Here is a 22,025-nt window from a genome sequence, read left to right as displayed (position 1 = left end):
CCCCCAAAGGGTGCGTGCACCCCCGGTTAAGGACCACTGCACTAAACTGATAAGATCCGCATTTTAATTTATTTTTAAGTGAAGCTTCTTAAACATTTTAAAAACCTTGTTTACTTTACATATAAGAATAGTTTAGTTATATAATATAGACTTATAGAGAGAGACCTTCTAAAAAGGTTAACATGTATTACCGGCACGCGAAACCTTCAATTAGAGTGAATAAACGAACACTCGGCGCACCACTTCTGAAAGGTTGCTGACCCCTGTCCTATACATTCATGGCTTGGACATGCAGATAGGAAATGAATAACTTTCTCCTTTGTGTTATTTTTTCAGTGAGTTATTTTCTTAAATCCCTATTTATTTTAACTTTCCTTTCTCATTATCTGCTTGGTTTCCCCCTAATTTAGTGCTTGCAGGAAGCGGAGATGTTGCTAAGAGGAGTCATGGGTTGGAGACTTGTTTCCTTGTGCAAAAGGGCGTTGGCCAGTGGTACGAGTGGCCCTTAGGAGGAGCATACAAGAGGGGTGGTGCCTTGGTTTGGGGTGCAGCCTGTGTCAGTAATGCATGGACCAGTAAGTAGGGTGCTTGTATGTGTAGAATGCTTGGCTTGATTGATAGGTGGAAAACTGAGATTGCATGAAAGAATGAAATGCAAACCCAGCAGAAGGCCCTTTGCTTGATCATGTTTAAAATGTGTTTGCAGACGTGAGCTGATGGAAATTACACCCCAGCCTGTCCTTCCACTGTGTACGTGGGTGAGCTGTTCTGGAACCCAAACAGGGCTCGTGGGTGGTTAAATACGTGTAATTCAGCTGATGTCTAGGGGATTATTACAGATCTTTAGTGAATAATGAATCTTTCATACACTCAAGTATCACTCATTCCCAGGACTGCACCGTGTGGCATGGCTGCCTTTTCTTACAGCTAAATGGCAATTATAAAACAGAATAAGGTGAGAAGTCCTAACTGGGCATTTACCTGCGCTCTTGTTACTGGTGGCAGGAAGCAAGAGCGGGAAGAATGAGTCTTCAGCCAAGTGTGGGGATTAGCTATGGGATTCCCATTAATGTTAATGGGACTCACATGGATACATCTCTATCCACATAGAGGGGACATACCCCCAGCTGTCAGTGACATTGGCCCATCACAGCTCCCTAGTGGGGCTCAGACTTTGGAAGGCGTTTTATCATTAACATTGTGATGGTGACACCTGAACCCCTCTGAAGGCCAAGGATCTGGGCAATCAGCTTGGGAACACGTATTTGTAAGGGTCTGTAATTGGTCTGGAAGATCCACTGTGGGTGGACACTTAATTCTTTTTGTGTCATCTGTCCTCTTCCCCATCTGCCTTTCTCAAGTGTCAAAACACCCCAAAGGACAATTAAACCGCCAAATGCTGCAGAAAGTCCCAGTGCCACCGAAAAGGGGAACTTCAAGATTCTGGCTGAAATCCTGTCTTCTGTCTGTCTTAGTGCGCTAGACATTGCAAGAGCTCTCTCCATAGCACAGGGTTATGGCATACCGCCTACATGGAACAGGACGGGTGCTGAACTCTGAATTCCCCTGCTCCTGCAGCTCTGGCTTAGCCCCTCCACTCACCTTTGTGTTGTTTAATGCACGGTGTAATTTACCGCTGGCTGCTGTACAATTTCTGGAGTGTGGGGACTGGTGTTCTACTGCAAACAGCCCAGCAGTCTGAAGAGTTTGTTTCTTTCCATCGTTCTCTTTTAAGGAAGAAAATACAGCATTTTTCAGATGGAAAACCAAGAATAGCTCCCTGCAGCTTGGCTGAGATTCTGGCTCTCAGTTTCATTCATCCTGTGGCAATCAAAAGGAATCCTATTGGCTTTCATCCTATGGATTAGTAACACAGGAGTTGTCACAGATTCGTGGGGCCTGACCTAAAGCTCAGATTGCCCCTGGCCTGCCACTACATTGTGCTCCAAAGGAAACTGCAAACGAATGGTTGCACTTGAGCAATTGTGAGCAGTTCATTTTGGAGGTGGGAAACCCTCCCTGGTGGCTAGGCATTGCCTGGGAGCAGGAGTGAGTGATCAGCCTGTCACCATTTAGACCAGCTTGCTCTCGGAGGGTAATTATCCACAGATAGTTAGGTGTGTGTCCTCTTTTAGGGCCTGACTGCACTGAGCTTCTCTGCTCCTTGTGGCTCCCGGAGATGAATCTGTACCAAGATGTGAGGTGTCTGGGGAGCATTGTGCTGTGACTGGCAGAGAGATTGTGAGACAGGCAGGGGTTCTCTTTGATGGAAAATAGGTTACAGCATGTGTGCAGCATTAGGACTGGCCTGCTGAGTGCAGCAGCTACAACCCTTGTGTCTTCAAGAATGGCTTCAAAGAGAAGCCAGGAAATGACTCTCTCTGGCACAAGACTGCTGTGCTGTGACTCCCAGCTCTGCTGAAATCACAGAAATGCAGGGCTGGAAGGGCCCTCGAGAGGTCACCAAGTCCAACCCCCATGCTGAGGCAAGACCAGGTAACCCTAGACCATCCCTGACAGGTGTTTGTCCACCCTGGTCTTAAAAACTCCAGTGACAGGGATACTACAACCTCCCTTGGAAGCCCGTTCCAGAGCTTAACTTCCCTAATATCGACCCTAAATCTCTTTTGCTGCAGATTAAGCCCATTGCTTCCATGGACATGGCGAACAATTGATCACCGTCCTCTTTATAACAGCCCTTTACATATCAGATTCCCCCTCGGGCTCTTTTCTCAGGACTAAACATGCCCTGTTTTTTTAAACCTTTCCTCAAAGGTCAGGTTTTCTAAACCTTTTATCATTTTGGTTGCTCTCCTCTGGTCTCTGTCCAATTTGTCCACAACCTTTCTAAAGTACACGGCACTCCAGCTGGGGCCTCACCGAGACAATCATCTCCCATGGCTCGCACACGACACTCCTGTTAGCACACCCCCGAATGACGCCAGCCTTTTCTGCAGACGCATCACATTGTTGACTCTCATTCAGTTTGTGATCCAGTACAACCCCCAGATGGTTTTCAGCTGTACTGTACTATCACCTCGCCAGTTATTCCCCGTTTCGTACTTGTGTGCATGATTTTTCCTTGCCTTTATTGAATTTCATCTTGCTGAATTCAGACCAATTCTCCAATTGGTCGAGCTTGTCTAGAATTCTAACCCTGCTCTCCAAAATGCTTGCAGCCTCGCCAAGCTTGCTCGGTGTCAAGCTCACTTTCCACCCACTATCCAAGTCATTAATGAAAAGGTTGAGGAGAACTGGACCCATGACTGGCCCCTGAAGCTCATTACACACACCTTCTGTGAGAAGCTGTGCCTCAGGGAGGAGGGGGAGGTGTTGTGTGTGGGGAGGGGTATCGAGTGTGGTTGGACAGAAGGGTGGGAAATCAAACCACAGAACTGAATGCACCACTCATCTCTGCTCAGGAGGGAGATGCACGGCTACATTAACGTGAAGAGGGGTTGCGTTAGGAACAGCTCTGTCCCTTAACTTCTCCCGTCAGTTCCTATCTGACCCAAACCCCAGCCTTGCTGGCTGCTCCACGCCCTAAAGTGGGAAAAACCCATCTTGTCCGGTGGGATCTAAGTGTGTGGCGAAGCCATACCCATCACGGTGCATTTCTGCGCTGCTTTCATACGGAAAGGCACTTGCCAGAGTGCAGTCTCGGTGGTTACTTTTTGCCATCGCTGCGTACTAAATAAAACCGGATAGCAATAAAAGCAAACTGGAAAAGACAAACCCAGGGAGAACGCTGCTCACTCCCAGCATCTGAGTTTCTGGGCTGTGAAGCTGCACATGATTAGTTGTCATGATAAATGGCCCAGGTCCAAGCTCTCTGCTTCCAAAGGCTGTGTCGCGCTGCCGTGCTGTTTGGATGGCCTGCAATGTTTTGGCTTTACCGCATGGCAATGTAACGTTCCTCTCTGGGGTGCTATACAGCCGCGTGCTGAGGATGTGCCTTCCTTGAGCGGCAGCATCGTGCCCCATTTCATCCGAGTCCCTGCCTCCTTAGACAGAGCGTCTCCGTCTCCGGGTGCAGCCCTCGTGGGGAGCAATCAAGCAGGAAGAGTGGCCCTGTTGCTCTTGTGTGTAGCATGTGACCGGAGTGCAGGTCGCTGGCCAGCGGCTGACCTGCTTATACCGGCCCGTGGTAAGAGTGAGAGGGCCTTGCCTTGTTGCCACAGTACTGCAGCCACTGCCTCAGTTTCCCTCACCAGTCTCTCAAAGCTAAATCAAAACTCCATCTCTTCTGGGATAACGAGTCCGCTCAGAAGGCCCAAACCGCACCCACAGCTTCTCTGGTCCTAGCTTCTGTCACAGGCTTGTCCTGGAGCGTCATGGGGGGACTGATGGGGCCCTCTGCCCTCCCTTGCTCAGAAGCTCCAGCTTTGGTCCCCTAAATAAAAGGCAGATGCTTCATCAGTGCCTCAGGAAGCAAATCCCGAGCTGTCGCTCAAGCCTGTTTCCTGCCCCTGTCACACGGGCTGACGCCGAAGGAGTCATGGAGGTAAATCGTATCCTTACACGTATCAGTTGAGTCTCCTGGGGGCTGTAACGCTTTGGCCCCATTTCCATGTTGGGTTTAGTGTGCGGGTGCAGGGTAGTGCTGGTGTCCTGGGATACACAGGAAGTCAGACTACGTGATCTAGATGGTGCCTTCTGGCCTTAAACTCTCTCACCCTAGAAAGCAAAACCAGCAGGAGTTATCCTATTTAGGGGTCAGGAAATGAACTTTTGAAACTGCAGCTTAGGTACAGATGACCCTAGCTATTTCTTCAGTCTGTGAGGATAAGCTGCCAGGGGGCTCAAGCTTCTGAGAAGCGATCTCAGCCAAACTGGTTGAAACCGCTGGGGAGAGAACTTGGGATCGGCTATCTTGTAGGACACAAAGCAGTGGTTTTCAACCTTCTTCATTTGCATAAGGTGACTATATTTCCCTATGCTGAATATGGGACAACTGGTAAAATTACTCGTATTCAAGCAAGTTCAACGGCAATCAGTCAGAACCATGAAGTACAAACGTTCAAATTAGCATCAAGCCCCTGAGCCCCTGTTAAAAAGAAATACTGCGTAGTTGGGTTCTTTTTATTTACCTTCTTATCTTTAAGGCTTTAGGGCTCACACAGGGAGGGGTGACACCCTCCCACCCCACCCCCACGGGAAGAGGTGACACACACACCCTCTCCCCACCGACACGGGGAAAAGTGACACACACACCCACACACACAAGTACACCTCTCTCACACAGGGCGGGTGATTGACCAACCTGGACTGCACGATCCACTGACTGTCTTCCATTTCTAGCTTTTGTGAGCATCCTGGCAGTCAGGGACCGGCTGGGGGGGGCACCATAAATGTCTATATTAGCTGTAGTACTTCCTTATGAAGGGCCTAGGGCTCTGATCCTAGGATTCCTGGGTGACCTAGTCTGTCCAACCAGAAAAGCAAGCCGGGGAAATGGAGTTAAATAGGGTTGGATTTTAATTGATATTTTTTTCTTTTCTTTTCTGAAATCCAGCGTTTATTTTATGCAAACTTTGAGTTCCCTACAAGCTCTATTTCAATTCAGTTTGGAGGGGAGAAAGCACTGAAGGTATCTTAGTCTAAATTTCACTCCCTGTTACATTTTTCAGCTCAGAAAAGGGTCCCTTGCTTAACCTACAGAAAGCAAAAAGTTGCAAACTTCATCTTCCTGTTCTCTCTGTCGCTGAATATATTTAACCTTTCAACAGCACATTTGGGGACATAATCCAATGGGAAAGCTGAAAAACAAAAAAGGAATGTTAAATAGCTAAAATTGGTTATCCTCTGAGCTCATTTAAACACAAACTGGGAAATGATTTATAGCAATGTTCCAGGAGTGCTCGGAGGCCCTGCAATATCGAGGCTTAGTACTGTACCAACTGTGCATAGCAAAACAGCTCCTGCCCCAAAGATTTTACAGCTTAAATACGTAAGACACAAAAGGGGTAGGAGTCAGAGAGCATCGCGGTCCCTGATCTTCAGACCTGAGACACGGGGAGCCTGTGACTGGCCCAAGGTCACTTGGAAACTGTGGCGGCGGCAGGATTTGAACATAGATCTCCTGAGCCCCACTCAGCATCGTAATCACAACCCTCCTTTCTCTCCTGGCGTAATCTTTGACGTCGTCTTACCAGCTTTTATTGGTAAAATCCAGAAATGCTGGATATCCTGTATTCTGGGTACAAGTACAGAATTGTTAATAGTGTTTCTTGGAGAAGGAGAGTATTGGTGAAATTGTAGTGCACAAATGAAAACACCTCACTTTCCACTTGCCTAATAACCCCACGCTAGAGGTAGGAAAGATGTCTAGGGTCCTTTCTAGTTCCTCCTTCTGCATGGGTTGAATCTTTCCCTTCGATGCGTTCTTCAGTGCTCTGCCCAGGCGGGTTGAAATCATGCAAGTGGTGAGGTTTCCATGCTTTGGAAAGCATATTTCACTGCTTCCTTTGTATAGATTTGCGACTGTGCAAGGGAATCCATCTGCTTGCACTGTTGTGTGCTGCCGAAATAGGTGATAGGCTGCCAAAGAAGTCCAGGAGGCCTGAAATCAAGGTGTCCTGCATAAGGAATATGAAAGTGAAATGCTAAGGGGGTTAGTGTTCTGGATGGATTCAGGTTCCTGGCTTGGGTTTATTCACAAGGAGTCTAATTATAGCACCTTGCCTTGCACGCTTTTAAAGGGCAATGATTTCCCCCCTCTGTAAGGGGTCAAAATTAATGTTTGTCTTGTGCAAAAGAATGAGTGTCCCAGGAGGGTTTGTCTGAGATGATGCATATTTGAGGGTTCGGACTTGTGCTGGTTGCGCCTGAAAAGAGGCATTTGGCTGAATGTATATTTATACCCTTGAGGATGGTTGGGTTGCCATGGCAGTCAAAAAAGAGAGGGAGCTAGTGTATCTTCTGCAGAAATAGCCACATGTTTTCAATATTCCAAGTGTATTTTTAGCAAATGCGGCTGGATTTCACCAGGGGTCTGTAAAATAATCCCTGTGTTCCCCCCACTTCCCGTCTCAGGCTGAGGTTGCCCCCAAGCAGCCCTGACTTGGGTTTCTATCTTTAGCGTGTGTTCGTATATTTAGATTTCCCAGGGTACCCATCAAACACTCTGCACGTTACAGCCATTGAAAATAGGAGCTGCAGAGGAGAGCCAGACCTCCTGGAAAGGCAAAACCTCCCCAACCCCAGAAGACCCCATTAAAACACTCTCCCAGCCTCAGCCCGTCAGTCCCAGCCCACATGGAAGCCTGTAAAACAGGTGAGTCTCGTCCTGAAGGGGGCTGGCAAACCTGGGAGAGAAGCAGGTCCCTGAGTCCAGGCCCCCTGTACCACCACACCCTCCTCGCCAGCTCAACAGCACCTGATTCAGGCCAGGCCAGATTAAGACAGGCACACTGTAGATCTCTGTGCTGAAGGCCCCAGCTCCTGGAGTCTCCTGATGAGTTCAGACTACCCGCTTGCCTTTTCTTTTAAATGAAAGTTTTAGCTTTTGTGGCTGTGAAGGGAAGCTTGGAAATAGAAACCCAGGGTAACTGGTGCGGTGGTGCCTGCCTGAGTCTGTGGGCAGCCTGAAACAACAGCTCTGGGAGCTGCACCATGCATCTCAGTGGGGTGTCATTGCCAAGACTCCATGCTCTGGGGGTTCCTGTGTTGCTGCCCCTGTGTCTCCTGCGGGAGGGTGGGGCTGTGGGGTGGTTCCTTCTCATGGGGTGCTTAGTCCTGCCCTGGATGAGAACAAAGACCGGGAGTCCCTGGGCCAGGCACGTGGGCGCTGCCCTGTGTCAGGCGAGCAGGTGACTTGGTCGCCTTCATCCCCACGTACCATCCTGCCGCCCCTGAGCTGGGACGTGTGTCATCCAGGGCTCCAGCCACAGCTTCAGCCATCGCCGGGCTTCTCAGCACCCGCAAAGACTGTGACAGGGAGATGCTAATAGAGGGTCTCCGGGCGGGGGGCGGCGAGCCAGGGCAAAGTGGCAGGCGCGCCTCCTGGGAGGTGTTGGGGGGAGCTGAGAGGGCAGACCCCCAGGTGGGCGTTATTGGTAATAGCGCCTCGTTAGCGCCTTGGATAAGAATGGCCATACCGCGTCCAACCAATGGGCCGTCTAGCCCAGTCCCCTCTCGGGCAACGGCCGGCGCCAGGTGCTTCAGCGGGAATGAACCCAACAGGGCAATGATCAGTGCTCCCTCCCGTCGTCCAGGCCCAGCTGCCGGCAGCTGCTGTCGTGTTGGCACAATCGCGGCGGGCTCTGCCCTCTCAGAACAGGGAGGCAGCCACGCTGCCCAGCGGCATCCTCGGGCTGGTCGCGTCCCCGCCAGGAGGCAGGGCCCCCGAGCACACAGGTCACAGCACGTGGCATGTGTCCCTCTCTGCTCCGCCCTGTGATACGGCGCCAGGCCGTGAGTACCCTGCCCCTCACGCCCTGCAGCGCACACAGACACGCTCCGGGCTGCCCTCCTACCCTCCACCCCTCAGCCTTGCTCTGCCAGCAGCCTTTTGGCCTTGTTCCTTCCCCAGGGTCCGGGCTAGCTGCTGCCCCAGACCATCCATGTCAACAGCGGTGTGAAGGGGAGATGCCTGATCCGCACACTGCAAATACCTGGTTGCTGCAGCTGCTCCTGCAATTCATCTCCCCTCTGTGATCACTTAAAAAACCAGATCGGCCCTTTCTCTTTAAGAAGCACCGACGGTTTCCAGAAATGTGACACCCGAACTAGTCTTCGGGAGCGGCTCTTCTCTTGGGCGTGAACCTGATCTGAACTGAGAGGGTGATGAGCCCGTTGGTTAAGAAACGCGGCCTGTTCTCTATGGGCGGCAAGAATGACCCGAGATGAGCTACCATGTCCGTGGACTTCGCCTTACCCCCGCGTTCCGCTGTTGCGCCCAGTTCTGGTGGTGTGCCCGTCACCGGGGCGCCCGGACGCTGCCATTCCTGCAGCGTACGGCTTTGGATGAGGAGGATGCTGCCCTAGCTGACAATCCAGCCCCTGGAGAAGGATGCTCCTGCCCCAGTCAGGCCTGTCTGTGCTCACGTCCTTTCCCCCATTCTGCTCAGGACAGGGATCCTCGTGTCATTCCATCCCCCACTCTCTCGCTGTTGGTCTTGCTCCTTTTCTGTGCTGCGCTATGTCCTGTCATCCCGCTTGCTCGCCCGTGTCTGTGCCTCAGCTAGGGGCTGTGGGCGGCCTGAACATGGCAGATAGATGGGGGAGGATGCGAAGAGCATGAATGGAGGGTCCTGGCTCCTAGCCCTCTGAGCAGTAAGTCACGGAGGTGGGACTGGGCACTTTAAGCAAGTTTTCCTTCTTTGCAAATTTCTCTTCTGCCAAAGCCGTTGCTGAGCTCCTGGCCGGGGCGGGGGAAGAATCGCACGCTGGCTGATTTCAGTTCAAATGACAGGGGTGGGGACCGGTGGTGTTGAGAAATGTCTGGGAGGCTGAGCGAGCTGGAGCGCCCAGGCTCCTGGAGTGTAGCAGGGCCACTGCTCCGGGGGGGGGCGGGGGGAGGGTGATTACTTCCATGGCCTGGCGAATGCTGGGGTGTGGTCCTGTCTGCCTTGCAGAGGAAGCAGCACGTGGTGATGCTGATGATCTCGGCTTTCAGGCACTGGCGTCTCGGGGGCTGTGAGTGTTTTAATGAAAAATGTCTTATTTTTAAGTCTCTGTAACTGCAGCAAAATGCTTTCCAGATTAAACAGTGAATCACAGAGTGACAGCTAATGGCCAATAGTTAAAGTCGAGTATGATTCATTAAGCAGAGTCTGAAGAGAATACGACACAAAACTAACTTTAAGTGCATGATAGAGAGAGGGGTTTTTTTTAATTAACCAAATATCAAGTTGCTGCTTTTAGAGGGACAGCCATAGAAATTGTACGTTTTCCTGATTTTCCCCAAATTTTCCTGATTTTCCCCAAACTCGCCTTGGTAAGGAAACATTAAGACACAAAACAAAACTCAACTTGTGACAGAATATGTAACAATTTCCTTCTTCCTCTGGCAGCGCTGCGGCCACTGCAGCCCAAAGAGCGATGCACACACACGCTCTTCCCCTTCCATAAAATTCCCTTCTTTCCTAGAGGTGCAGACACGGAACCACAAGCAAAGCTCCTTGTAGCTAAGCTGCCGTTGTCTGTGTCTGACTCTGGGCTCACAGCCCCCGACAGTGGTGCGCTGGTATGCGTGGGTCTGCTGAAAGTCAGCTGAGCGCCAGAGCCAGAGTTCCTAGGCCCCTCACTTCGTTCTCTGGTACGGGCAGTGATTTTACAAACCCTCCCAGGCCCTGCCCTGCTATGCTGCCAGCAGCTGCCCAGCAGGAACCTGGCCCAGGAGAGTCTCTGACTCTCAGGTTCTGCCTCGGAACTGGTGGCAGAATAAGAACTCCAGTGCCTCTGCCATGCCTGCATCTTGGGTGGTCCCTGGGCAGAGCTGCTGTTCTGTGCCACGCCACTTCGGGGTGCGGGGGGTCCTGTCACGGGGCACTGTGCATGTGACGCACCCAATGGCGCTGCAAGAGCCTGAGTACCAGCCTCAGGGCAGACTGTGAGAAACCTGGGCATAAACCCCTGAGTGGCTGAGCTCTAACCTTAGATTCCACCATCCAGCCGCACCAAGTGCGGGCTCCTCAGGCCCTGAACATGGGGTCGCAGTCCCCGGCCCAGGCGCTGACTTTCAAAAGAGCCGGGGGGGGCTCGACCCCTGGCACTGCTCCAGGCCCCTCCCCCACTCCACCCCTTCCCCCAAGCGTTTGCGTTCACACCTATTTAAACACAGGGTAGCGAGCCCAGCCACACACCTCATGGGACGGTTCTGGGTCTGCGCGAAGCAGGCTGCGTTTGGAGCCTGCTTGTGCTTAGCTGCACTTCCAGGGGCGGGTGGTATGCAAACAAAGCCGACTGTCGGGAGCGGCACCCCCGGTGTGCTGGCTAGACCTGCTGTGGGTCCGGTGGCCTTCCATGGTAGCCTGCAGTCGAATATTTATTCCTGGGCTTTACCCAAGCTCCCCACATCTTGTGACTGGCCATGAAAGGGTGTTTGGGTTGGGCGACTTTAGTACTGGGGGAGGATGCTGGATTGACACCCTCTGCATTAGCCACATGGGGAGCCGCAGTGCCAGCTTGCCCTGTCCAGCCCGTTTGCCTCCCCGTTGTCCTGGAGGGACCCGCGCTGGGGACGGCAGCATTCAGCTGCGTGTCCATTGCGCACACAGCAGTGGGCACGATGGGCAAAACGTATGAGAGAGGCTTTTAACCTGCCAGACCCTCTGTATTCCCTCAGGTTCCGGAGTTGTCTGGTGTCGGGTGCTCCCCTGCAACGCCTGATCCCTCCCAAAGGTGCCCTGGATGGATTGCACTCTGCTGTAGGATGTATTTACTTCCCTCCTCCTTCCTTGGATGTCATCCACAACTTGCCTCATCTGATGGTGCCTCCACCCTCCACCATGAATGATGATCAGAGACTACACAACAATGCGGTAGCTTGGCTGGTCTGCTCGGGGGTCTCCGTTCTAGCCAACGCCTGGGGGATTCTGAGTGTAAGTGCCAAGCAGAAGAAATGGAAGCCCCTGGAGTTCCTTATCTGCACGCTGGCGGGGACTCACATCCTTAACATAGCCGTCCCCATCACTATGTACGCTGCGATCGAGCTCCGGCGGCAGCGCTCAGACTATGAATGGAGCGAAGGCCTCTGCAAGGCCTTTGTCTCCACCTTCTATACCTTAACCTTGGTCACCTGCTTCTCAGTCACCTCCCTGTCCTACCATCGGATGTGGATGGTCCGCTGGCCAGTCAATTACAGGTAAATTTCTCTCTCCCTGCAAAACCATGGGTTTCCTGTTCTGCCTCAGTCAAATTTTGATTTTTAAAACATGATAAAAATCCATTCCATGCAATGACATGCATTCCAAGGTGGCATGAAGTAAGTCTAGAAATGGGGAACCCCTTGTATTTAGAAATGGACTGAACCTGACGCCCAGCTGTGAGCAGCACAAACATGGTTTCAGTTAAAAATCTCAGCTTTTAGAATGAGCTAATCCATTGCCATGTTCTGGGAGCATGATGGACTGGAAAGCTGGCTCCTTCTGCACTTCTCTGCTGAGATGAGAGTCCAGAGTTCTGTATTTCCCTCTCTACAGAGCTGGAATTAGGATGAAAAAAAAACGCTTTTCAGCTCCCCCTTAAAACAGCAAATGTCCCATCTGAATTCTGCACACAGAGGCAGAGCAGTGTTAGGCCTGATATTTTGGAGAAAGAATATTAAGGCAGTTGATCAAAGAATTATCCTTAAGAGTTTATTCTTTCAGCTTCTGTAATGTAGCAAAATCATAAACAGTACAAGTTCCTGCTTTCTCTGATATTTTTGGGTCTAATCCTCTTTTATCACTTCCTCTGCAATTTAAATGCATTCCCTCTAATATCTCCCTGTACTGTAGAACTTTTTCCTGCTAGGGTGGATTCCAACCACCCCACTGGGAAGCTGGTCGCACTGTGTGTGCTCCCTGGGGCTTTCGGGAAATTGTGAAAACTGCCTGGTCAAGAGGAGCCATGCGATTCCCAGCGCGTGAAATCTGCTGCAGCCATCCCCCAGAATCCTTTTCTTCTAACTGGAGAGATGTTTACATAAAAAACAACTTAGTGTCTGTCTCATTCTCATTTCTTGTACATGCCCTTGGAACCGTTCTCCGAATATTCCTTTTATCTCCCTTTAACCAACTTCTTTCCATTTGCTCTCTCTCTCCTTAGCCCTTTTTTGTTTTATTCAGAGGCTGCAGGAGTAGTTACTTATAAATAGATGACAAAATATCTGATGGGCGCCTTCAAAAGAGCATAAAGCAAAACAAAACTGACTCTTCTCTTGGGGTTTATAAGCAGAGCTTCAATCCTGGAGAAGCTCTATAGAAATGTTTCTCAGTTTGGAGCCCTGTCAGTCATGCCAGCCTGAGCCTGAAACTGCAACGCTTCCCAGCAGCACTCAGCTAGGTGAGACCCTGGCTGGATTTTACCCCTAGTTCTCCAGATTGAATAGGTCCGCCAAGATCAGCAGCCTCTATCGTCTGTTGGCTTTTGGCAGCCTGTATGAAATCAGCTGGTGGCTCCAGTGAGAGTCCGCTGCTGAGACGAAGGTATTTTCGACATGTCGTTTGAAGTTCTAAGCAGCAACCAAAGAGCTGATCCCGTACGAGCACGCGTCTGTTTAAAGTAGGGAAAACGCTGCTTTGGGTGTTTTTACGACTGGACAGAATCGCCACAGTGTGAAACGATGAAATATGAATAATGTTGCTCCATGGGCTGTGTCTACACAGCAGCTGGGAGGCCTCACTCCCCGCTTGGGTGGACATACGCACACCAGTCTGACTCAAGCGAGTGCCTAAAAAGAGGAGCGTGGCCTCATGGCTAGGGCTGGCTGGCTGCGTCCGCACAGGGGCCAGGCAGGGTCGTGCCCGGGCAGCTAGCCCCTGCCGCCACCACAGCCACACGCTCTTCGTAACGCGCTGGTTCAAGCCCAGCTGCCGTGCCTGCCTGAGCTAGGCCTCGCCCCTGCCAGCGCTGTGTGGACGGAGCCTTTTCTGTTCAGCAGCCTGGGGGAGCCAAGCGTAGCAGCCGCCCAGTCAGCTCCTCCACTTGCCGAAGGACCTGGTTCTCTGGCGCCGTGAACAGCTTTACCGAAAGCAGCAGCCTGGACATGGGGCGGGAGTCGGGCTGGGCGGTGACACTCTCCCTGGAGCAATTGTATTTTTTCCAGTGACTGGAAATAATCTTGAACAGCACCATGGAGCTGAACCAGGCTGCCAGAAATCATCCCCTGGCCGCAGCACTCGGGGCGGCAGGACAGGGTACGGATCCAGCCCCGCACAGAGAAGCCCCAGGGCGGCGAACGTCCGAACGGCACCGCCACGCCGGAGAGGCAGCACGGCCTCCCCATCCGGAGCTTGGGGCTGCGGGTCCGGGCAGCAGGGTCTCGGGCTCTTGCAGGCTCATGTGTCGGTGAAGTGCGGGCCCGGCCCTGTGAGGTGTGCGGAGCTGGTGGGAGTTGAAGTCGCTCAGCACCTGGCAGGACCGGGCCCTGCGTTTGTAGCCAGCTGGGAGAGCGCTCGCCCCTTGCGTGCTGCCGCGCTCTGCAGGCGCTGAAAGCAGGAGCGTGGCTTGGCTGGTGGCTGGAGAGGGGCGGTCACCACAGGCCCTGGTGGGCAGTGCCGCGGGGGAGGTGAATTCCGCATGGGCGGGTTATGTACCAGTTAGAAACCTGACAGGCGCTTGTGACGCAAGGTTGGAGATCGATTGGGAAGGGCCCCGAGCTCTGAACAGCTGGCCAGGGTCTCTGCATGGAGTGCCCAGCTCAATTCCTTCTCCAGCCAGTTTGACACAAGCACAAATAATTCACGCCCTCTTCCTCCTCAGCAGGGGGTCAGAGTCAGCCTCCCACCCGGTCCCGGCTTTGCTGCCTGCTGGGCTGAGCACCATGGTGGCTCACGAGGCTGTTTTCCTTTTGAGCTTAGTATCCCGAGAGCCTTCGCCCTGGTGGTGACATGGCATTTGGGGGCAGTCGCTACCTCTGGGTCTTCTCCAGCCAGCGCTGCCCTGCGGGTCTCGTCTGTACCCAAGGAATGCTGTCTTGTCTCCCCCCACCACTGCAGGTTGAGCAATACCAAGAAACAAGCTGTTCACACTGTGATGGGCATTTGGATGGTGTCCTTCATCCTTTCCACCTTGCCAGCAGTCGGATGGCATGACACCACCGAGCGCTTCTACGCCAGGGACTGCCGCTTCATCGTCACCGAGATCGGCCTGGGCTTTGGCGTCTGCTTCCTGCTCCTCATCAGTGGCAGCGTGGCGATGGGCGTCGTCTGCACCAGCATCGCCCTCTTCCAGACCTTCTCCGTCCAAATGGGGCACAGCATCGACAGGAACAAGTTCAACGTACCTGCCATCGTGGTGGAGGACGCGCAGGGCAAACGGCGCTCATCCATCGACGGCTCTGAGCCCATCAAGACCTCTCTGCAAATCACCTACCTGGTCACCGGGATCGTGTTCATTTATGATTTCCTGATGGGCTTTCCCATCCTGGTGAGTGATTGCTGGGGGGCAGGAGGGGTTGGATTAGTGACTTGTGCGCAAAGGGGGAAAGCTGCCCAGGCTGATATAACCCCGGACCGGCGGTTTCTGGCATCCAGAGGGGGCATTTCAGGCAACGTTCGTGCAGGGTAAATGCTGCAGCGCAGGCTTGTCCCTGGGGCACTTGCTGCTGGACTGTGGAAAGTTGCCATTCCAATCCCACAAGGGGATGGGGGTAGTTTGGGTGCTGGCTGCAGGTTTGGTGGTGCCATGGAAATCATGACTTGGTGTTTGTGCTCCCCAGGCATGGGGCTCTCTTGTAGTTACACTGGGACAGTGCCGCTGTAGGATGTTTCGTTAACAAAGAATAATCAGGTGACCTGGGGTTTTCTGAAATGGCTGGGTACTGGAGCAAATTGGACTGGGGAGGAAATTAATCAGACTCTCCCCTGCCACCCCCTCCTTGGTGTCCTGCTGCTGTTCCCAGAAATGCCGGGGCCAGAGCGCAAGGCCGTGCTCTGAGGACAAGCTGAGGAGGGGTTCTCTCCCTGCCTGTGGGGAAGGGGAGCTCTGTTGCCTCTGCGGGATTGTAGCCCTCATCCCCTGGCCTAGGGCTGTAATAGCTCCTGGCCTAGAGCCGCTCTGTGCTGTGGAAACCACTGCCCACACCCGCAGGTCTACAGGGCCTTGGCCCTGGCCTCTAGCAGATCCCCCGAGAGCTGTGGGTTCTGGGGCAATGGGGCAAACCCTACACCCTCAAGAGAGGGTCTGGGGACGCTGCTTGAGGGGAACCTCACTGAATGTCCTGCCTCCCGGGCAGGTTTCTCCACATGAGGAATTCCATGATAAGGTCCCACGTATTCTCCCAGCGGTGGGAGTGCAGACAGCCAGGCTCCCTGAGGAAGCGCTGGGTCCCCACTCAGTGCCAGTGTCTGCACCATTGCTAGGGAGCCGGGATCCTGCAGCTCTTTCCTGGGCACGGGTTTCACTCCTGCTCTGTGTGACCACACATTGCTACCACAGCTCTCAGCCTGCTAGGACCCGGACCTGCGAAACTGGCCTCTGAATCGCATGTGTGAGATCAGCAAGGAAACAGCTTCACGCAGCAGTGGAGGGAGAGGGGGAGGCTGTGGGATTCGTGCCTTGAACTTTGGCACTTTTCTGGAGTTCTCTGATTCAGAGTTTCCACTGCTAATAAATCACAGGGAGTCTGCAGGGCTGTGTGGGACGGAGGGAGCGCTGGGCCTGGAGCGAGTGACGTCCCACGTTGTCAGGGTGGTCGAGCGGGGTTGGTGCAGAGACAGCAGGACCGATGTGCACGCCCGGAACCAAATGGGCTGGGCGCACAGTGAGGAGGAATGTAGCCAGAGCCAGAATATGTGATGAATTGAAAGGCTAATAAATGGCAAAGATGGTTTAATGCAGAATAATGATGTCTTTGAAGTGCCTTTCTCATACACTCCTGCCTGCGTAATAGAAGCGGAGGGACAGAGGGAAGGCAGTGCGTCGGGAGCGATTGATGAGGAGCTGGGACTTAAAGATCAACTTTAATGAAGAGAGGAGCTGGGACGCTGGCAAGTCTGATCCCGCAGCCTGAGCATTGTCAAATCCACTCAGCACAGAGAGTTACTGAGGCAGGAGCCAAGTGCATAGTGCAGCTGCCCCATCTGCTTGTGGGAGGGTTGGGGAGCCTTGTGGGGGGGCAGGGTGGGACGAGCTTGTGGTTAAGACACTGGGCTGGACCTCTGGGGAATGTGGTTCAGTTCCCAACTCTGCCACTGCCTCCCTGCGTGACCTTGGGCAAGTCTCTCTCTGCCTGCATTCCCATTGGCAGCATGGGGCAGTAGCACTGCCCAGCTTTGTGGGTGGGGGGAAGGATGCCAGTGAGGGACCCACAAACCACGGTGGTGGGGAGGGCATGTGAGTACATCAATAGGGAGGAGTGCAGATGAATTCCTGCAGCTTTAGGGCAAGGAAAGCGAGGCCCCAGAAGGGAGCAGAAGCAATGTGAGGCCTCAGATTGGTCCTGCCCCAGCACTTCCCATGTTTGGCTTGTGATGGAGAATGGAGGCGAGTGGGTCCCATGCCATGGGGCTTGCCAGCCCCTCCTCTCCATCACAAGAGGGGGCTGTGAGCACAGGACTGGAGTCAGGGACGGCTGTTGGCTCCTGGCATCTGGAGTTAGCCAGAGAAAGGGGCGTGGAACTGAGAACAGTTTGGGCAAGTGCCCGCGATGCTTTATTCTGTGGCTGTCATGTATAGTGGGGATGTGAATCCTGTGGCTTTTAAGATGATTCTGGACATGTGGCAGGCCCAGTGTTGACATCCCGCAGCTGGGGGTGATAAGTGTCTGTATTTACTGCATGGGAAGCAGCCTATGAAATGGCCAGCAGAGGCGAGTGATGCAGATTTCCCTGCTTCGGCTGTCCCATTTATGCATTTGGTTCTTTTGGTAGCTGGTGCAGCTCCTCTAAGCAGGACTCTGTGTGTATCTTTGGCTTCTCTGGGAGTGGCTGCTCTGGGGAGAGAAGGGAGAAGCACTGGCAGGACCCGTGTAAGGCGAGAATACGTGCACGTGCATTGCAGTGGATGGAGAGCTGCTGCGGGGAAGCTGGTCTGTGAGGCCTTTTGCTAAAGCCCTTCGAAAAGGCCCGGCGTTGTGCAGGCAAAACACGACAGAGCCTTGTGGCCTGGTTGAGATTTCGTTCCCTGAGCTGCCAGCTCATTCGCACCTTGCCAGCAAATAATAGCCGCTCTCGGAAGCCACGAGTCAGTACGTGGGGGCCCCTGTGGAGAGTGTGACTGCATGCCACCCTGGAGATGTTGCCCCAGGTGGGCGCTGGGGTGCGGTTCACCCTGGTGGGGCAGAGCTTTGCAGCCTGCTAATAATATGCCAGTGCTCCTGAGAACCCTGGTGTGCTGGCCTTGAGGGCTATTAATAAATGACGAGCTAAATCTGTGGAGGGTGATTTGCCTTTCCAGGCCCATAGCCCCCCCTGTGCTGTAGGAGCCCCTGCGTTTGTGCCATTGAGAAAGCAGCCAGATGGTAGTGGGCTAAGAGGGGGCCTAGGAGCCAGAAACAGCAGCGCTCCATCTCTCCCAGCTTCCATGGCCCCTGCCACCGTAGTACCGGAATCCCTTATCCCCACTCTGCCACTGACTGAATCTATGTCCTTAGGCAAGTCCCTTAATCTGCCAGGGACACAGAGGCTGGCTTCATGAAGGCAGTGCTGACTGTGGAGCATGTTGGCAGTGGAGCACCCCATCGGGGTTGGAGGACTCGCGGCGGAGAAGCAGGGATTCCTCATTTACAGACATTCTTCTCGCCTGGCTCAGTGGGTGGGCAGGGCAATGCTAGCCCTTCTGAGTCCCTCTGCCCATTTCTCTGGCACCCACCTTCCCTGCCTGCCCTACGCTCCCATTGCTCCTCTCGCTGGAGAGGCGAGGGGCCACGTTCGGCGCTCGGTGGCGCTGGTGTGACTCTGGAGCTGCACGGCTGATGTCCTATCGTTGTGAGCTATGTACAGTAACGCACAGTGGGGCGGGGGCAGTCGGGGGGGGGGGTGGGAGACTGGCAGGCCAGGGTAGGTGTCGATGGTAGGCTGTGCTTACAGGCAGCCAGGCCGATCCAGTGCTTTTCTGCACCGCCAGTCACTAATTCAGCAACCTGAAATTATATTTCATGCTTCATTAGATGCCTACTTTGAATGCAGCAAGTTTATTGTTCCTGCTTTAAATCTGGCCTGATTCCACTGGGGGTTGGCACCTTTTTGTGTCTGGTTTTTCTTTTCTCTCTCTCTTTCCACCTGTCACCAGCAGGATTATCCCCCTTTGCTGCCCCATTCATCCTCCCACTGCTGCACCTGCCCCTTCAGGTGCATCCGCAGCTTGTACCTCGGGAACTGGCTGGGCACCACCCGCCCTGTGTGGCTAATGCGGGGACAGTTCTGTAGCCAGGACTGCTGTTAGGGCACGGCAGGCTCCTTTTGTGCCTGAAGGTCCGGGGCGGGGCCCCTCTCCCCGTCTTCCGAGGCCCTCTGCACCTTGTGAGATGTGTGCCCCAGACAGTCGGTCCTCTCGCTAAGCCACCCGCCCCTCAGCAGGGCAATGCCCTGGTGAAGCGGCAGGCTGTTTGCCGAGCCGAGAGACCGGAACGTTTCCCAGGACCGCCCTGCACCAGCCCCTCCTAAATATAGCCTCTTGTGGCTGCGGGGAGCTGCCCTCTGGCCTCCAAAGTCAGTGACTCATTCCTGGAGAGCTGCTGCTTCTCTTTGGACTACCCACCCCACAGCCTATTCCTGGCCGGGGTGGATCAGTCCAAAAGACAAGGCAGTACAGGCCAGCTTTTCCCCCCCGGGGGAGGGGAGGGTGCTCCCTGGAGAGGCAGGGAACATGGGAAGAGGGACAGAAACCGGGATTTAAAAGGCGCCTGTAAGGGAGGGGCGGGGGGAGAGTGCGAGTGAGGAGCGGATTTTATTTAGAAGGTGCTAAAGATGACCCCGGGCTCCGAGAGCATGTGACTGTTGGAGCTGATGGCTGGGATTTTTAAATAGCTCAGTGCTGACAGGATTCTTACTTAAAATTCTGCTCTGGAAAAAGCCTCAGCAGAGCAGAATTTATCTTGGGCTGAAAATCCCCGGAGATGTGCAGGAGGTGAGGCATGGGGAACAGGCAGCGTTGTGTGCCCTGCGCTCTGCTGGAGCGGCTGGGCCAGGCATGCCCCAGGTGCGCGGGGGCGCATGGTGGGGAGGAGATGTGCCAATGAGAGGAGCAGATAAAAAGCACTCCTTGTTCTTTTGAAGTGTTCGCTGTCGAAATGTGTCAGACCCTAAGGGGGGAACGTTCTCTGCTGGAATTTACATAATAAACACTGCGAAAAGGAGGAAAGAGAGGCACATTTCCTCTCCCATGTTCCCTCTGTGATGAGGGGCTGCTCCTGGTGCCTGCAGGGGCATGTTCTGGTCTCCCATGCCGGAGGCCCGGGGTCAGATGCCAATGCGGCTGCGTCTGGCTGTGGAGCAGCATCCAGCGGCTTCCCCCAGAGTCCTGGCCAGCCCTGCTAGCTAGTGCAGACTCCTTAGGAGCTGGCGTTAGCAGCTGGTAAGCGGGGCCCCCCTGGATGCGGGAGAGCTCCTGGTGCAGTGCACTCTTCAGGAGCCATTGCACTCGTGTCTAGGCTCTGAGTTCGAATTCAAGGACAGCACCATGGAGCCTCTGGCAGCCCGGTTACATTGTAGCGCCGATGCAGCCCGTGCCAGGGAGTCAGTGCTCCTGGTGTAGGAATGCCACTTCCCCGAACGAGGTTCTTGTCTGTCAACATAGCGACCGTGACGCTGGTGACTGTCCGTCCTTCACACCCTGACCAGCAAAGCCGTGCGGGCACCTGCTAAGTGCAGCCCAAGCCTTCGGGGCTTGTCTGCGCTGGGAAATGGCATCAAGAGAGAATCCGTGGTAACGAACACGCGGTTAGCGCCGAGCTCCGTGTCGGCACAGCTGGTGTGTCTGACACCACGTCCGCCGGCCGTGCTTCCCCCAGCTAACAGGATGCCACAGTGACGCCCTGAGACCAGCTTTTCTCCGGGTGCCGTGCGGGCACACGTCCCTGGGCGGTGCCCCGGGGAAGCTGCACTAGTGAAAGGTAATGCAATGAGCTCAGGCCAAGCTGGGTGTGAGGCTGGGCAGTGCAAGCTCCCGCCACGTGCTTCAGCCCAGCACTAGAGGTGCCATGTGGGGGTGGGGAAGGGAACAGCACTGGGCCTCTCTGCTGAGCCTGCCAGCCAGGGAGCCAGCTGGGGCAGCTTCCTGTGAACGGCTGGGGGTGAACGGTGCTGTCTCCTCCCCCTTACCTTGTGGTCAGTGGCTGGAGGGGGACTGGCTGGTGGCTTCTTTCTTTCCAAGTGCACAGGTGCCCCATCACCCTCCTAACTGGGCCCCCTCATCATCAGCCTCTTCATGGGGCCAAGGACGGACTGACCTGCAGGCAGCAGATACCTCTGTATTGCTGATGAACGTTTGTATTGTGGTAGCACCTAGAGTGGGTGAGCACCATTCGCTGCGCAGAGGGCAAGTGCTGCTGGCTGCTTCAGAAGACGCTCTGATGAAGTTAGTGGAGGTTATACATGACTATGGCGAAGAATCGGGTCTAGAGTTGAATATGGACAAGACAAAAACTAGCATGGTGCACAAAGAACCTGGGAAACATGCAAGGTTCCAGTGAATGAAGCCGCCATACAGCAAGTGAGAAATTATTGCTGTTTAGGAAGCATCATTACAGAAGATGGACAATCAGATACTGAAGTCAGCACCAGAATAGCAAAACCAGAAGAGATTCTGGAAGCATAACAGTCTGATGAGATGGGATATACATCTGAAGACTTAGTCTCTTAAAACATACAGTTGGTCTGTGTTAAACTCTGGCTGTGAAACTTGGACATTCAAAAAATCAGTAACTAAAAATGAAGCCAATCCTTTGAATTATGGTGGTATAGAATAATTCTGAAGATATCCTGGCTAGACTGTAACCAATGAAGAAGTATTAGAGATGGTGGGTGTCACCATCCAGGGCAACTGCACCTGGATTTTCCCTTAGCAATCCGACATGGGCACCCGCTCTCAGACTTCCGCCTCCCCAGCTCTTGCCCTTCTGGGCAGAGACCTACGCCTTCTCCCTCCTGACTGGGGAGTTTCCATGCTGTGCAGTTCCCTGCCTACTCTGTGTAATTCTCAGCACAGACAAGGTGGCCCAAGGACACCTGCTCACTTTCTCTTCTGAGACAGTTAACAGGTGTAACTGCGACAGTTACATGGCAGCACACAGCACTCCCCATGCAGGCCTGCTTTATTCTTGAGGTAAAAAGCATTACAGAGAAAGCATATTAAAGACAATAAGAGAACCTGCATGCATGCAAATAATCTTACCAGGGTTCATCCCAACCCTAACCTGGATTCTGGCAGGAGCTGTC

The 22,025-nt window shown here is 53.6% G+C and overlaps 1 protein-coding gene across 4 annotated transcripts in view; it reads left to right on the top strand.

Moving 5' to 3' along the window:
* The window catches only part of GPR153 (G protein-coupled receptor 153), a 46,162-nt gene that overhangs the window by 7,696 nt on the left and 16,441 nt on the right, over window positions 1–22,025 (top strand). For 3 of the 4 annotated variants that reach the window (XR_012642314.1, XM_074975268.1, XM_074975267.1), the window contains exons 2-3: window positions 11,291–11,809; window positions 14,646–15,075. Coding sequence is in view for 3 of the 4 variants with exons in the window: in XM_074975268.1 (XP_074831369.1) it covers window positions 11,433–11,809; window positions 14,646–15,075 (807 nt within the window). In the remaining variant the exon portion in view is untranslated. The remainder of the gene's footprint in view (window positions 1–11,290; window positions 11,810–14,645; window positions 15,076–22,025) is intronic. The other variant, XM_074975269.1, reaches the window with a different exon arrangement.

This window comes from Natator depressus, chromosome 18 (assembly GCF_965152275.1).
Source record: "Natator depressus isolate rNatDep1 chromosome 18, rNatDep2.hap1, whole genome shotgun sequence".
In the NCBI taxonomy this organism is placed as follows: Eukaryota; Metazoa; Chordata; order Testudines; family Cheloniidae; genus Natator; species Natator depressus.
This window is presented reverse-complemented; position numbering and strand designations above follow the sequence as displayed.